Source organism: Dicentrarchus labrax, unplaced genomic scaffold, assembly GCF_905237075.1.
Source record: "Dicentrarchus labrax unplaced genomic scaffold, dlabrax2021, whole genome shotgun sequence".
In the NCBI taxonomy this organism is placed as follows: domain Eukaryota; kingdom Metazoa; phylum Chordata; class Actinopteri; family Moronidae; genus Dicentrarchus; species Dicentrarchus labrax.
This window is the reverse complement of record NW_026136719.1, coordinates 2,943,005-2,957,807: the sequence shown is the minus strand read 5'-3', so window position 1 is coordinate 2,957,807 and position 14,803 is coordinate 2,943,005. Positions and strand designations below refer to the sequence as shown.

The window sequence follows — 14,803 nt, the reverse complement described above, 5'->3', positions numbered from 1 at the left end:
CTAACGTATTCTTGTCTCACCTCCTAACCCACCCACCCACCCACCCACACACACACACACACATAACCACAAGAGTGCTTATTATAGACAGACAACAAGTTTACTTTCAAACTACTTCTCTCTACACCTAACAAGGCCATAAACGATACCTGTCGATATCAACAGTAGGTGATGTGTTAATTTTTAACAGTGTGGATGGCCTAGTGAGCACCCAGTGATAAGAAGACCAGTTCTTTAAAGTAGCAAAGGGCAGAATTACAAATCCATCTGCTACTTCAGCACCATGAACTCATCAATGCACTGACATTTCAGAGCCGTGGCCGGGGCCGTAGATTCTTACTTGCATAAACCTCAGTCAGATAATCAGTGAGTCAGGAACACTGGATTAACATATCCAACCAAACAACCCCTCTGACCATGGACTCTCTCTGCTGAGACCTTCCTGCACTTTACTTCCAACTTAATCCACTACTGTATTTAACTTTATTCATGTCATTATTTCAACCTAGTCTCACTCACTCTTACTCACTTGTCAAATGCTGCAGGTTGCTCAATGGTCCTCTGCTTCAATATATGACATATGGGGGTTTCCCTGTAGCATAATTCAGGTTACACTTTCAAAATAAAGTGTGTGTGGTTATTGTGAAATGGTCACAGTTTTGTTTAGGGAAAGATTGTAAGTTATGAAATTCAGTTTGTTTGGGCCATCCATCCACCCCACTGCCCCCATATGTGGACTTTTTTGCTCTTTTACTTTGATGGCGGGGCAGGGAAACCTTCTCCTTCCAGAACATTTTCCAGGAGACTTCTTGACAGTACAGGACAGCACTTGCACACAGACGGTCATATAATTTGCCGGTAACTCGTCGTAGTTGGGCAGCGTTTATTGGACACTTCCTGTTAGCTTACTTTTGTGCTCTTCTCACCACAGCTGATTTTTCATATTCATATATTTTTTCATTTTTGAATCAGTTTACTACAATTCTAGTTCAAGTCATTTATCAGAATTGAGTTTATTTTACAGAAAATGAAACCTCTAGAAAGTGAAAGTGTTTGTTGCATGTACAGTTAACATCGCTGTGTATGGATTGATCAACCACAACAACAAATTTGATCATTTATAGACTGTATGCATGTAGATTCGACTGTCTACGCCATTTCCACTGAGCTTCCTTGAGAGTTCTGTTCAAGGCTACAGAAAAGATTGATGCAAGTCCGCTTCATGTATGGTAACACTTAAGACTTAGGTGGGTGATATGAATTATTTCCAGGATATTTGGTCATTTCAATCAATTTCCAGGTGTTTCCATGACTGGAAAACTAGTGCATCCAGAAATGACACTAGAGGGATAAGCAGAGGGCCACTGACCAAGCAACACGTTTTGACTACTTGGGGGAGATTTTATTTCCCTGGAGACATGACTGCTCATAAAATCAACTCCTGAAGGTTTCAGCCTGAAGACTTTAAATGTCCTGACGTTCAGGACGGACTGAATGGAAAACAAGTGGATAGAAGACAGTGAGCTGATATGTTTTGTCAAGAAGAAAGTTTGCAGAGAGCAGAAGGTCTGACAGAAGAATAAAAAAACACTTGAAGAAAACAAAGGTGTCAGACAGGAAATAGCAAAGGCTACTTCTGTTTTGGAAGCTGGGATCACCTGTAGAAGTTCAGAGAAACAGGAGAAAAGGTGTTGAAGCGTAAAAATGATGCTTTAAAAGCAGGAGAAAAACATTGTTGTTTGAGAGAGAAGTAGAGCGAGTCCATCAGCTGTCAGTGAAAGTGAAACTGTTTCACACTCAAATGTGCAACTTGATATTGAGCCTAAACATAGATACAAACTCCATTAACCATAAAGCATTCAAGCAGTGTGATCCTCTGTGCAGTGTCCGTGGGGAAAATTGGTTTAATCTGCTCGTTTTCTGCTCCTCTTCTACTACAGTTTATAATCTATACACCTGTACTATACTGCCATCTGCTGGATAGAAAACAAGGTGGCAGACAGATGCAGGAAATTCCTATCAACAATAATAATATAATAATAAATGTCCTGTTTTTCCTCTTTTTCTGATCCCTTTGCCCTCTGATCTTCTTATTCCTTTTCTTTCCTCTCCTATTTTGCTCGCTTATGTATTGTGGTATCTTTCCATGCACATGTGCTCAGATTTTGAGATGTCTGTCTGAGATGTCTTGTGAAAGTGGAAATTCCGTTGTAGTGCTCAAAGTAAATATAAAGCTTGTTTTAAAAGCTCAGCTCGGCAGCTGATTGAGTGCACCTGGATTTTGGGGCCAATCACAGAAGCATCACTAGAAGAGCTACGGAGGGTAGTGGGTGTAAACCTAAGTAACCTCAGTTATCATCCTCTTTGAAATGAAGCCAGACTTTACTTATCTAGAGCTTGATGTTTCCTTAGATACATTTTTTCTGTTAATCATATTTGATCGCCCGGTTGTTTTTCCCTGGCGCACGTTGCAGAGGTGTTTTTGAAGCAGCGCCGCTGTAGCAATGTGTCTCTGTGAGATCGGCCCTTGTGTTGCTTTGTTTAACTAATGTTTTAAATAAATCTCTTGCATGGACTCCCTACTTGTCACATTTCCTGAGGCATTCTGTTACAAATGGGGGCTCGTCCGGGATTTGATTCTGTGGTTCGTGCCAAAGAAAAAGGCTGTCTGACAGCGTGGTTACGTGGTGGAAATATTCTTAATATAGCATACACTTATATTGGCCACTGTTTGCTTCTTCAAACTGGGGGCATGCTGACCGCCATCTACTGTAGGGAACTCACTGACTATAGATATGTACATACAGCCCCACTTCAAAATACCAGAAAGTATCCCTTTAACATTGAGAAATTGTATATATGATATTTTTCACCTCATAAACTCTACCAGACCTTCTTGTGGCTTTCATGTTTTCTGTTTATTGTAACGTGGGGGTTCGATGTGTGGTGGTTGGATCAGTCTTTATGAGCAGAAACAGCAGGATGCAGATGGCTAACTTTCTCAAGCAGTACTTTACTGTTCTCCACATCAGGTTCACAACAACACTTCCTTGTTCTCTCATATGACTAAACTAACCAATCAGAAGCTAGAAAACATAGAAGGTAATTGTAAAGGAAATCACAAAAGTAGATTCAGCATAATATTGTTGCTGTTTTAAAGATACAAATGTAAAGATTTAAACATCAATATGTAAATATTAACAAACACAAATAATAAATAGTTAAGTTAGTGTGTAAACATTGTCAATATATTTTTGGTAACTCATCTTAAATATATGAATTAACTTAACAAGGAACCCAACAATAGATCCAAAAATTTGTTAAAATATTCTATCTTTTGCTGGGTAACCTCTACAACCCACTCACTCCCTGTTGGTCCCTGGAACCCAGTTTGAAAACCACTGTATTTTTATTTTGCACTCAATCAGCAGTCCATGGAATGTGAAAGAAGCCAAAACCAACAAATGTATTTCTTTGTTTTATTTTTAATACATTTCAGATACAACAGCTCTGCTTCGTATCACAAAACAAAAAAGGTTTGACCAGTTTAAACAAAGAAAGCCCGAGCCCGACACACTGATACAGGTGTAAGCTGGGCAATAACATCTTTGTACAATTATATTTCATTATCATAATAACATTTGACAATTTTAAGGAAAATTCAGTTTTTATACAACTCAGACTCAGGTAAACAGTTCCCTGGTTTGGATATCCCCAAAATTAACCTGAAATTTAGTTTATCTCTGAAATGTTAAGGAAACACCATCTCTCAGTCCCTCCAGGATTTCACAGGCTTTTTTTTTTGTGGCCTAAAATGCCTGATTTCATGGCAGCTTTTCAGAAAAATTGTGATGCATGTTGCGATGTTTTTAGGCGTCGTGTCACATATGTCTACATCTTCATGACTAGAAACCAAGACGGATGTGAAACTGAAATTGTGGGATCGCGCAGAATTCATGGGGATTGGTTTAATTTGTGTTAACTGTTGTGACCGCAACTTCCTGGAGGGACTGATCTATGCACAGTTTTGACTGGCTCAAAGGAGAGATTAATCAACACACTTGCAACTGTTAGCCTAGTTAGCATTTTGCAAATGTTCCAGAGCCTCTGTACCATGTCAATATAATGTATTAATTGACATGAAAGCATACATTTAGGTAGGAGTTTAACATGTACATGTTTTTAGTGATGTCCAACTCCCCCCAAAACATGTCTTTGGTGACAAGCCTTTTGGAACGTTTGTCATGTCATGTCATCACATTTAGAAATAACATTTATGTCAACAGAAACAGGAACATGTTTGCACTCATGGTCACTGGGCATCGCAGTAGGAGCAATCACACTTGTTTACGAACCAGCAAAAGCTTATTATAGTATGCAACCAAAATTCTTAAAAAGTTGTTGATGTCAGGTTGTTAAAAAAAGCAAATTTTCCTTTAAATGTATTACCCTGTGAGGAAACTTACAATGTGGCATAGTTGGTAAAATCAAGACCCTGCTAACAAAATGTAACCTAGCACCACACGCATATTTAAAACACAAAAATGCTCTCTGTAACTAAACTAAATCTAAAGGAGAGCAGTGCATATCAAACCAGATATTTTACATAATGATGCATATCAATCAACAAATTAAAAGTCTGACGCTCATTAGGTATCTATAGCAGTATTTTCCTGTGGCCTGTACAGACTTGTTAATAAAATTACTTACAGAACGAGGGCAAAACCAATAAAGGTGGCATTGAGGGAGATAAAAATGTGTCATCAGCGTATGTGATCACGTGACGGGTCGAGACAAAATAGTAAGCCAATAACACACAAGATTCAAAAGGAAAACCCCCAAATTAAATCTTATAAATTAAAATTTGCATTGACATGCCATATTTTCAAACTATACACGATAAACAAAGGATAAAAATACATTTACATTATTGCTTTACATTCAGTTATGGCTGGTTACGCTGATTATTTGCCAGAAAGACTTTTTTAGTGGCCTTTGGACCTTGATTCTTATATTGGTTTGGCAGATGGTAAAACAATAGTAATGATGTTATTGATTATATTATTCCCAATTGGTTTAGTGTTTAAATGCTGATGTTTTAGGTGGGACAGACGCAGCCTCAGCTTATGCTGGATGGCAATGAGATGATGGAAATAATATATCTCCCAGCAGTGTGTAGTCCAAAATTTTCCACAGATAACAAAAACATGTGCAAACACAAATGCACATCACACACACACGTCAATAGGTAGACACTGTGCTGCGACACAATATTTTCACCACTTCACCATACTTGACACTGCATAGTTTAATTTTTAATGAAATATTATCTATATTGCTCTGAATACTTTATTTTTGCAATATTGCTTTCATTTTGCTGGTTGACAATCTTTCTTGAGTTACCGTTTTGAAGCTTCAAGTTTGGCATTATGGTCATCGCCATGACGCATACCCTGCTTTATGGTCTATTTTACTCTAAATGGGACCATCATTTACTAAATGAACATCATGCTGTATGGAAGAAGACTGAAACTAGAGACTGAGACCAGAAACTGTTTACTGAGCTCACATATCCAAGTGAGAAGTTGGCTCATTCTCCATAAGACTGAATGGTATCAGTTTATATTGCAGCCAATGGAGCTGCCCCCTGCTGGTTGTTACATAGAATGCTGGTTTAAGACACTTCAGCACTGGATTCTCTCCATAGACCCGGAAACTCTGTCCATTATATATACTGTCAGTGGAGCGGTTCAACCAAAGAGTTGAATTTCTTTCTTGGCTTTATCTCATTCCAACCATTTCTAATCTGCTGCTGAGAATAGTCCCCAATTACTGCACTATTGACTGCTGTTAATTAAAAACTATAGTGAGCAGCTGTCTTTTTAAACATGAGACTCCTTTAGGTGGGCTTGGAGCTGAGAGCCACAGACAGGAAGTCTGAAACTATTAAGAGACAGAATAACACATTGTTGGTTTGTCCCAGTCTCTATAATAGATCCTCTGATCCACTACAGCAGTGGTTCTCAACCTTTTTGGTTCCGTAACTGTCTAAACTGTTGGTGTGTTTTTGGTTTTATCTGTGAACCGCATATACTGCTATATAAATAAAAGTATTATTATACATATCATATATTATTATTATTGTTATTGTTGTTATTATTATATATCTTATTTGGAAACTTCTAGCCAACAAAATATTTGTTAAATAAAAAATGTTTTAATAATATATATTATTTATATATATATATATATATATATATATAGTGTGTGTGTGTGTGTGTGTGTGTGTGTATATACATATAAATAATTTTCCGGGGGAGAACCACTGCACTAGAGGCATTTTCCTCCTAGTATGAAGGTATATCCTGGGACTAGTTTCCACTCCAGGAGCATGTGAAACCAAAATTCTACGCTGACAGGTATGTAACGTGACTTACGATCAATGGCGACCTTAGCCAGCTTTATTTTGAAAGTGTAACTTGACCACGGATTGAAAACTGGTTGAAAATGTGACATTGCTGTGACACAAATATAGAGACTAACACCAGACTCTTTCTGCTGCTCATCAGATTTTCAAAACTGTTTCTGTCTTCCTACAAATTCCAACTTAATGTTTGAGTTTTATTTTTTCTTTACTATGGTTACTTCCAAATGTTGAAAACGATAAATAATAAGATTTAATGGAGATCTGAAAGGATCCAGAGTGGATTAGTGGATTAGACTCTCACTGCTGCAGCCCTGAACTGCAGACAAACTTACTGCACTTTCCTGTCAGGGCCACCAGATGGTGCTACAGGCCAGCTGTTAAATTGGAATGAATCAGTATCTCTGTGTCTGATGCTGCAGACTGGTGGTACCAGCACAGACACTTTGGAGGAGAGGAGAGGCTGCTGGGAGGATGAAAGGCAGAAGGAGGAGAAATGAAATCATGGAGGATGAAACTATTTCTACTAACCAGAACTGATGAATGAATGACTGTCTGCTGTCCATTGTTGTACACTAGTTTTAGAGAGCTGCAAACTTCCTTCGTCTGGAAGTAATTTTCACTTTTAATTTGTATGTAAGACTTCAAGGGGAATACTACAGTACCCATGAGCCTCAGCAGGTTGTTGCTATGGAGAAGACTCTAGCCGGAGCCTTTAAATTGTGCTCCTCTTACCGATCTTGATCTTAAATCAAAATTTAAATCATATTCAATATCACTGCGAACTTGAAGGTGTTTGGCTTCTCTTATGAATCAGTCCGCTGTGTTTTCATTCACTTTTGCATATTCTACTTTATTAATTTTTGATCTAATGAACAAAAATGAATAAAATGTTAAAGATCACTTGTTGGTCTTTGCTCCAGTGGACTCAGAGAGAGAAAAAAAGCTTTTTTTCTCTCTTGGAGATTCAACACAAAGATAATTAAAGTTGCTGTAAGTGATCAATTGTTAAAACAAGTGTTAAATAGCTCTACATTCTGACAGCCATCACTGATATAATGTATACAGCAGTTACTAATGTGGGTGTCCGTTCCCACTTTATCCAATCAGGGGAGAGAACTCCACAAAGGGGGAGTGTGGTGACAGCTAACTGCAAGAACAGACAGAAAGTTCATTACAGCCCAGTTAATGTGATAAATCATCAGATAAAACTTGAGTCACCAGCCACACGTGAGTTCATTTTCAAATCTGGTGACATAATGACCACAGTCGATAATCAATCTGCCCGAGAAGCGACGTGAATATTGTTCGGGGACGTTAAAGATCTGCACTAACCTGAGTGATGCATTAACAGACATCAAGAAAAGACTAGCTGACCTCATTTAACCGGAACCAGAAAAAAACGTTACTGGTTGAATCAGCGGACGAATGATCCTGATCAATAACTGATGACGTTCTGTTTTTGTATATTTGGGATAAAAGGGCGGATGAGACCAAACCTGAAGTGATGAAGGTGTTGGACTTCTTCTGCTCTTTACGTGCCTGCAATCCACCAGAAAGTCCAAACATTAAGATTAAAAGATAAAAATGTCCAATAAAACAGGTGATTCCACCAGACACACGGCTGTGACCGCAGTGCGTTTCAGAAACGTCTCTCCGCTCTACTCAGAGCAGATTGAGCTGACAGGAAGTCAAACACAGTAACGACATAAACATTTTCAAAATAAAAACCCCTGTGTAGACCGCCGAATGTACATACAAAAAGGAAACTAAATAGCGTACTTACCAAATGTAGAAGCACATAAATCAAGGAATAATAGTGTCCAAATCAACCAAATCTGACAACGTAAACAAACTTTGGCAGGAAAAAACGCTTCTGAAACACTCCTGGGTGGCGTTCACAGCGTATTGTGGATGTGTCTAGTTGAATTTGGGTGTAAGTCTGTCCATAGAAAAGTTAAATAAATGCTGTATTTGTAGGATGTACCAGAGTAACAGAACAGGTATGAGTTAATTTCGTATTTCCTGCTTTTCAGAATATTAAGTATAGCACACATTGAAACATTGGAACTAAGTGCTGACTGGTCTTCTGGATACCCTTCTTAAATTTCCAAAGATATCAAATCTGTCAGATTGAATTCTGGAAACTTTTGGGTGTTCACAAATGTGTGTAAAATGATTGGCGAGAAGTTTTTTTATGGAACCATGCAGCTGTAAAAACACGGAGGAGATGATAGAGAAAAACTGAAGTTAAAATTTTTTGGAACATTTATATAGAAACATACAGATGAGGCATTCACTGTCAGGGCCAGCACAATTGTAAACTGCCATATTGGAGCTAACCTCTGAGGGTGAAGAGATCATTAGCTTGTTGCACCATCTGGTTTTATACAACCCTGCTCCTCAAAATCCGATCCTGCTAGCTAGCTTGGTGGGCTATTTGGCTGAATAGCACCAGCTTTCTTGTTACCAGTTCATCCAGTAGCTCCCCATCTAACCTCAGCCGGTCGCTGCGTCACCAAACCTCCAGACAAACCAGCTTCTCGAGGACACATAAATGAATTCTGGTGTGGGACTCAGACGTGACGTGAACTGTTAGAAGAAGAGCTGATGTCTTTTCAGTGTGAATACCAAAGGAGTCTTTTAATGTCAGAGCTGAATCTGATCCAGATCCAGGACGTGTGGAGGGAGACCACCTGACTCCTCACTCCAAACCCATGAAAGGAGGAGGTGAAGAAGGAGTTCAGATCTCTCCGTTTTTGTGGGCTCGGCTGTCCAGGAAAAGTGCAGCGGCAGCGTGAGTCGTCCTCCGGTTCTCCACGGCCACAGAAACCGGGTTCGGTCCAACCGAATCTGGCAGGGGGGTCGACGGTTAGTCGCTGCCGGTCTGCAGAGTGAGTTCGAGGTCGGCACCAAACAGCTCCTTGTAAAGAGGAGGGAAGTGTGTCCCAACGATGTCGGGGTAAACCGCTCTGAATGCTGACAGCTTCTCTGTGTGCCGACTGCACAGTGAACGCAATGCTGACACCTTACATCTGAGCTGAGGAGAGGAAAAGGAGTGGAGTGGAGAGGAGACAGTATAAGGAAACAGGGAGACTTAGAGTTGTAGATGTTGTAGTTCAGCATTTTGCCACAAGAAGGCAGTGTGAGACTGTTTTCAAACAGCTTGTAATTAACAGAGGTGATCAATAGTTTTATTATTATGCAGCGTGTTAATTTATGATCTATATCACTGGATTTATTTAGAACTCAATATACCTCATTATTAATGTGGTGTTGAACATTCATAAAACATATATTTGTACCAAACTTCTAACAGTACAAACATTTTACTAAAAGTAACAACTGGTAAAACACTGAACCTGTTTGTTTCTATGAGTGACGGACCTGAACGGAACAGTTTGGGGTTTCTGCAGGTTTCAACAGGTTATGAATGTATTTCTAGACCGGTTTTAGGTCCATGCATAGAGAAATAAAAACCCAGAAGATATGAAAAAAACTGGTATTGGGTCCATGTCAGTTTCATTTTGTTGTCTATGAGATTATAAACATTAATTTATCAGCAAACAGGTATTCTCTATATACAGACACAGAGTCACATGGTGTCTCTCTCCCTCTGCCTGTGTTGTATCGCAGCCTCTCTGTGGTTTGTTTCCATTGCCGGTCTGCTCCGACTGAAACTGCTGTTTTTATCATCTATGTCGGTGAATTAAGGATTTATTTCCACCAAACCAGAGTTGGTGAGTTTTATTCTGTTTCTGTCCACTTTGGATCAAGTTACGACGATCTGAAGGTAAAATGAATGTCTGAGAGAGTATTGTCTCTGGAGTCTGGTGGAGAGTGATAGTGATATTACTGTCCCGTTGTTTTGGTCTAAGATGCTGGTGCTCGAGTGCGATGTCCAAGAATTGCACTTATATAACTTAAATTTAAAATAAGTTTGTGGTTACTGTAGTGTGTGTGTGTGTGTGTGTGTGTGTGTGTGTGTGTGTACCTTGTTCAGCAGTCCGTCCTCTCTCTGGTTCTTCTGCAGAACGTGTTGCAGAGCCAGCTGAGTTTTCTGCTGCAGCTTCTCCACCTGCAGCTTCTCCTGCAGCCACGACCGGTCTGCAGCACGCACACACACACACACACACACACACACACACACACACACACACTATCAGCTGATCAGATCACAGAGAGGATCAATGTTCTGATGTTAAATAACGTGAAGAGGCGTACCTGCAGAGAGTAGAACGAACGCTGAGAACAGAGCGAGCTCGTCCTCCGACAGATGCAGCGAGCACATGCTTTTAGCAAAGTCGAACACTGACGTGATCAAATCATCACAACCTGGTGACACACACACACACACACAATAAAACTGATTGCAGAGGGCGGAAGAAGCACTCAGATCTTGTATTGAAGTAATACCACCAAAAATACTTTCTTACAAGTAAATTTAATGAGTAAAAATATCCAGTAAATATAATATATATACCGTATCTTGATAAGACACAGCATGAGAACAATATTAAAATTTCCCTCTAATCTTAAACTAAGCTCATCGTTTGTCTGCAGGAAGGGAGGGGAGACGTTATTTTGGGCCTTCGTCTGTGACAGGGTGTGAGGAAGAGGAGGAGAAAGTGTCACCTAATGCTTTGAAGACGTCAGGACCTGCGAATTTCCCATCGAAGTAGACGGTGTTGTTCTGAGAGTCAAACATCCGACACATTCGCACAAAGACGACCTCCAGAGAGCCTGGCACAGAAAACACAGATGATTAACGTTGAAATCCAATAATGTCAAATCTAATGATAATTTAATGACCCACTGCTCACTATCTATTCATTTGATTAATCAGTCATTATACTAACTAAAGCACTTCAAACAAGATGGGTTCACATTTCTACTGAATACTAAAGACACATTTTATAATAGAAAACTAATATTTTGTATTTGAAATAAAGTGTCTTTAAATGAAATGTAAGAGCATGGGAGGACGAGGTAGTTAACAAGTTAGCTAATCGCTAGCTAATGTTAGCGTGACAACATGATAGCATCCTCTAAAGACGCTATCCCTTTAACTTACTAACTCGATTTAATGAAAATGAGGTCAGAGCGTCTGGATAACTAAATAACTTGACACTGGTGATGGAAAATCAAAAGCTGCTCAGGTTAAAGACTAATATGCTGGTAACCAAATAAGTTTTCAGTTACAATAATCAAACATTCATACAATACATACATTTTTTGCATCAGTTACCTATTAATATGAAAATATTCTATATTTTCTTTTATTGTCAATAAATTCCATTAGAAATCCAAAAACCAACAATGTGTTAGTCCGTCTTCAGGCCCATTGCTTCCTACTGAAGACTTTAATCTTTAAAATCTCCCATTAGCTAGTTTCACTTCACTAAAAAATATACCATCATTTTTTTTAAGCAAACTGGAAGAAATAACACAATAGGCACACAACCTGCAGTTCCTCTAACGGCCACTAGAGGCTGGCTCCAGCAGTGAGTCAGTCTCCATAAGGCCCCATATTAAAATTACTTTACAGCAGAAATTAACATGTTTACAGCCGTTTGGTCTCTAGAGATAATTTCCTCCTTCAGGACAACTGTACAACTCACTGCTTTAAATTATATTTAAGTACATTAAGAGTGTGGTTTAGTGACTGTTTTCATTAAAAAGGCTTCATTCATTTGAAAGAAGAAATACCCGGCTTTGTTACACAATACTTGTCTGTAGACACATTCATTGTTGGTTTGGGTCTTTTCATTTGTTGACAAGAATACAAAGATTGAATAGCAGCAGATGTTTGGATGCGTGGTGGTCCCTCTCACCCGCTTTCAGCAGCACGATCTGGTCATTTTGACAGAGATCCATGAAGCCGTCAATACGTTTGGCGAACTCCACCACATACTGTATGGCCTCAGTGATCTTTACGGCACAGAGCTGCCACATCACCTCCCGCGGCTGCACAGAGCAGAGTGGGAGGATATTAAAACAGAAAATACACCTGAAGTGAATAATGACAGTGTCTGGGAAATGTGATTGGCAGGACTTAAAATGTACGATTAAAAAACACACTAGAAGTACAGAGGTTGTTGTTGGAGAGTCTAATAGTGCCACAGAATCCCCCAGAAGGTAAAGAAGGTGAACACACCTTGCTCTGGTAGCTCTCCACCTCGTCCTGCAGGAAGTTCTGCCAGCTCATTTGCTGCAGCTCCTCCCTCAGGTACTGACACGTCTCCAGGTGAGACTTTGAGATGATCTGAGCCTGGTGATCTGCGATAAAACACAGGACGGTGATCATGGCTGGATCAACGCACGAGGTCACAGAAAGTCAACACTACCAAGGATGTGATCTTAAAGGTTTAAAATTACATTTTCCCTTTCACCTGGACTGGAAATGCCAGCGAGTGAACCATTATATTGTATCCAATTCACACTATTAATCACATATTTTATGCTGTTGCAAATCAGTGAATCCCTGCTACGAGATACACAACGGCCAGGAGTCGAGACCTGGAGAGGTTTTGGTTTGTGATGCTTTAAATATCCAGTGCGTTGTGAATCTTTATACTGTATGAAACTGTGTCAACTAAATGTTTGCCCCTCAGATAAGAAACAGTAAGGATTGTTCTGTGCTGCCGCTAATTGTGCCAGCACCAATGAATGAATACGAAACAACGAGGTACAAAAATACAGTCAGCTGATACAGATTCTGGATCAGGGGTTGGGGGGTCGGGGTTGGAGGGGTTTCATGATAAATGCTTTTGTCAAAGAAAAAAAATAATCAGAGAATAAAAAAAAATCTCCAGGGAGAATAAAGAGATGATTTCCCCCTTCGAGTGCCCTGCCACGTCCCACTTGGCCCTAATTAACAGACAGCTAATTACCACACAGAGATTTTAATGAGGTCTGAAGATGAGTTTCCAACCTCCTGCTATTTTAAACCACCTTTCTGCCTCTGTTTGCCCCACAGTTCCCTCGCTTTCTTTTGTCTCTAAGTCTTCTTTGTGGTTTCTTATTCCTCCGTCTCTTCTTCTTCTCTCTGCTTCACTTCTTTCTACATATTTCCTCATCTTCACGCTGTTTGTTTTCCCCTCCAGCTCTCGGCAACCTTCTGCTGTTTGGTGAAAGCTCAGAGAAGTTTCAGAGGAGAGTTTGTATTCATTGCAGGAGGTCACAGTGGGAGTCTGTTAACTGCTGTAAACCTCCGACCTCCGACCTCCGACCTGCACTCCTGAGATTGAGACTGTCACGTTTAATCCTGAATGTAGCGAGATAGCCTGCTAGCCTCATGTTCTCTTCACCGAAACACCTTCAGGGTTTAGTTTTGCATCTGAATGCAGTTTCCTGCTGTTTTAAATTACATTCAATGACAATTGAACTGATCTTCATACCTAAAGTAACTTAAAGGACATAACGCTAGTAACATATTATCACCTTGTTGCTGCTGTTTCCATTCAACCAGACGCAAATTCAAAAGATTCACCAAGCCACAAAGCCACCTCCTGCTTATCTCATGAAGCAACTCCTAATAATCACATAACAGTCGAGGATGTAAACAAGCACATTTTCTTAATATGTGTGATACGTTTTGATGGAAACATGCACAAAGAGGGACCCAGAGACAGAAAGTCTTCCCTAATTTGGGACATCCTAAGTAAAAAGACACTGATGTTATAATCACATCGTTTTGTCGGGGCACCTAGCCAAATTAGTTTTTTAAAAGTTAGGAGGACTCATGTCCTCCCTGGCTCCTCCTCCTCTACCTCTACTTCCTCCATCTCACCGAGTTCAGCCATGGACACGGTGGGCGATGTGTCTCCGTTGCTGAAGGAGCAGTACGGGAAGAAGCCGTTACCGGAACTGTAGTCGCACAGCGGCTCCGGTTTGATGCCATTAATGTCGAGCCCGGACTGGTCTGGGGACGGCTGGAAGTCCAGGTAGAACCCACCTCCTCCTCCTCCTTCTCCTCCGCCTCCTCCAGAGTCTGCCTGTTTGGGGAAGAGATTGCTGTTGGTAATTCAGTCCATTATAAGGTGAAATTCTGAAAGGTAGAAAACCACAGACCTTGGACGATTCAGATCCTCCCTCAGGAGAGTTTGGTTCCATGTAGCTTCCCAGCTCATCCGGCAACTCCGTGAGGCCCGTGGAGGAGAGGCCGTAGTGAGGGGACAGCGGCTCAGACTCGCCCGGGCTCGGGCTGCCGATGCTGGGTTGGGAGAGGAGGAGGGGACCCTGCTGCTGCTGCTGCTGCTGCTGCTGCTGGAGGCGGTGCTTCTGAACCTCAGCGTACAGACTGTCCCGCTGCTTCTTCGACATGCGGCCAAACTTCACAGCTGTGTTTGAGGTAGAGGAGAGAAGTTAGCAAGGAAA

At 40.4% G+C, this 14,803-nt stretch overlaps 1 protein-coding gene across 2 annotated transcripts in view; it reads right to left on the bottom strand.

Annotated features, from left to right (window-relative positions):
- Positions 1-8,674: 8,674 nt before the first annotated feature.
- The window catches only part of LOC127351334 (nuclear receptor ROR-alpha A-like), an 83,958-nt gene continuing 77,829 nt past the window's right edge, over positions 8,675-14,803 (bottom strand). For both annotated transcript variants that reach the window (XM_051378795.1, XM_051378796.1), the window contains 8 exons: positions 14,498-14,766; positions 14,217-14,421; positions 12,582-12,703; positions 12,259-12,391; positions 11,060-11,167; positions 10,649-10,759; positions 10,419-10,531; positions 8,675-9,464 (listed from right to left, as the gene is read on the bottom strand). In XM_051378795.1, the coding sequence (XP_051234755.1) occupies positions 9,297-9,464; positions 10,419-10,531; positions 10,649-10,759; positions 11,060-11,167; positions 12,259-12,391; positions 12,582-12,703; positions 14,217-14,421; positions 14,498-14,766 (1,229 nt within the window). In that variant the 3' untranslated portion in view covers positions 8,675-9,296. The remainder of the gene's footprint in view (positions 9,465-10,418; positions 10,532-10,648; positions 10,760-11,059; positions 11,168-12,258; positions 12,392-12,581; positions 12,704-14,216; positions 14,422-14,497; positions 14,767-14,803) is intronic.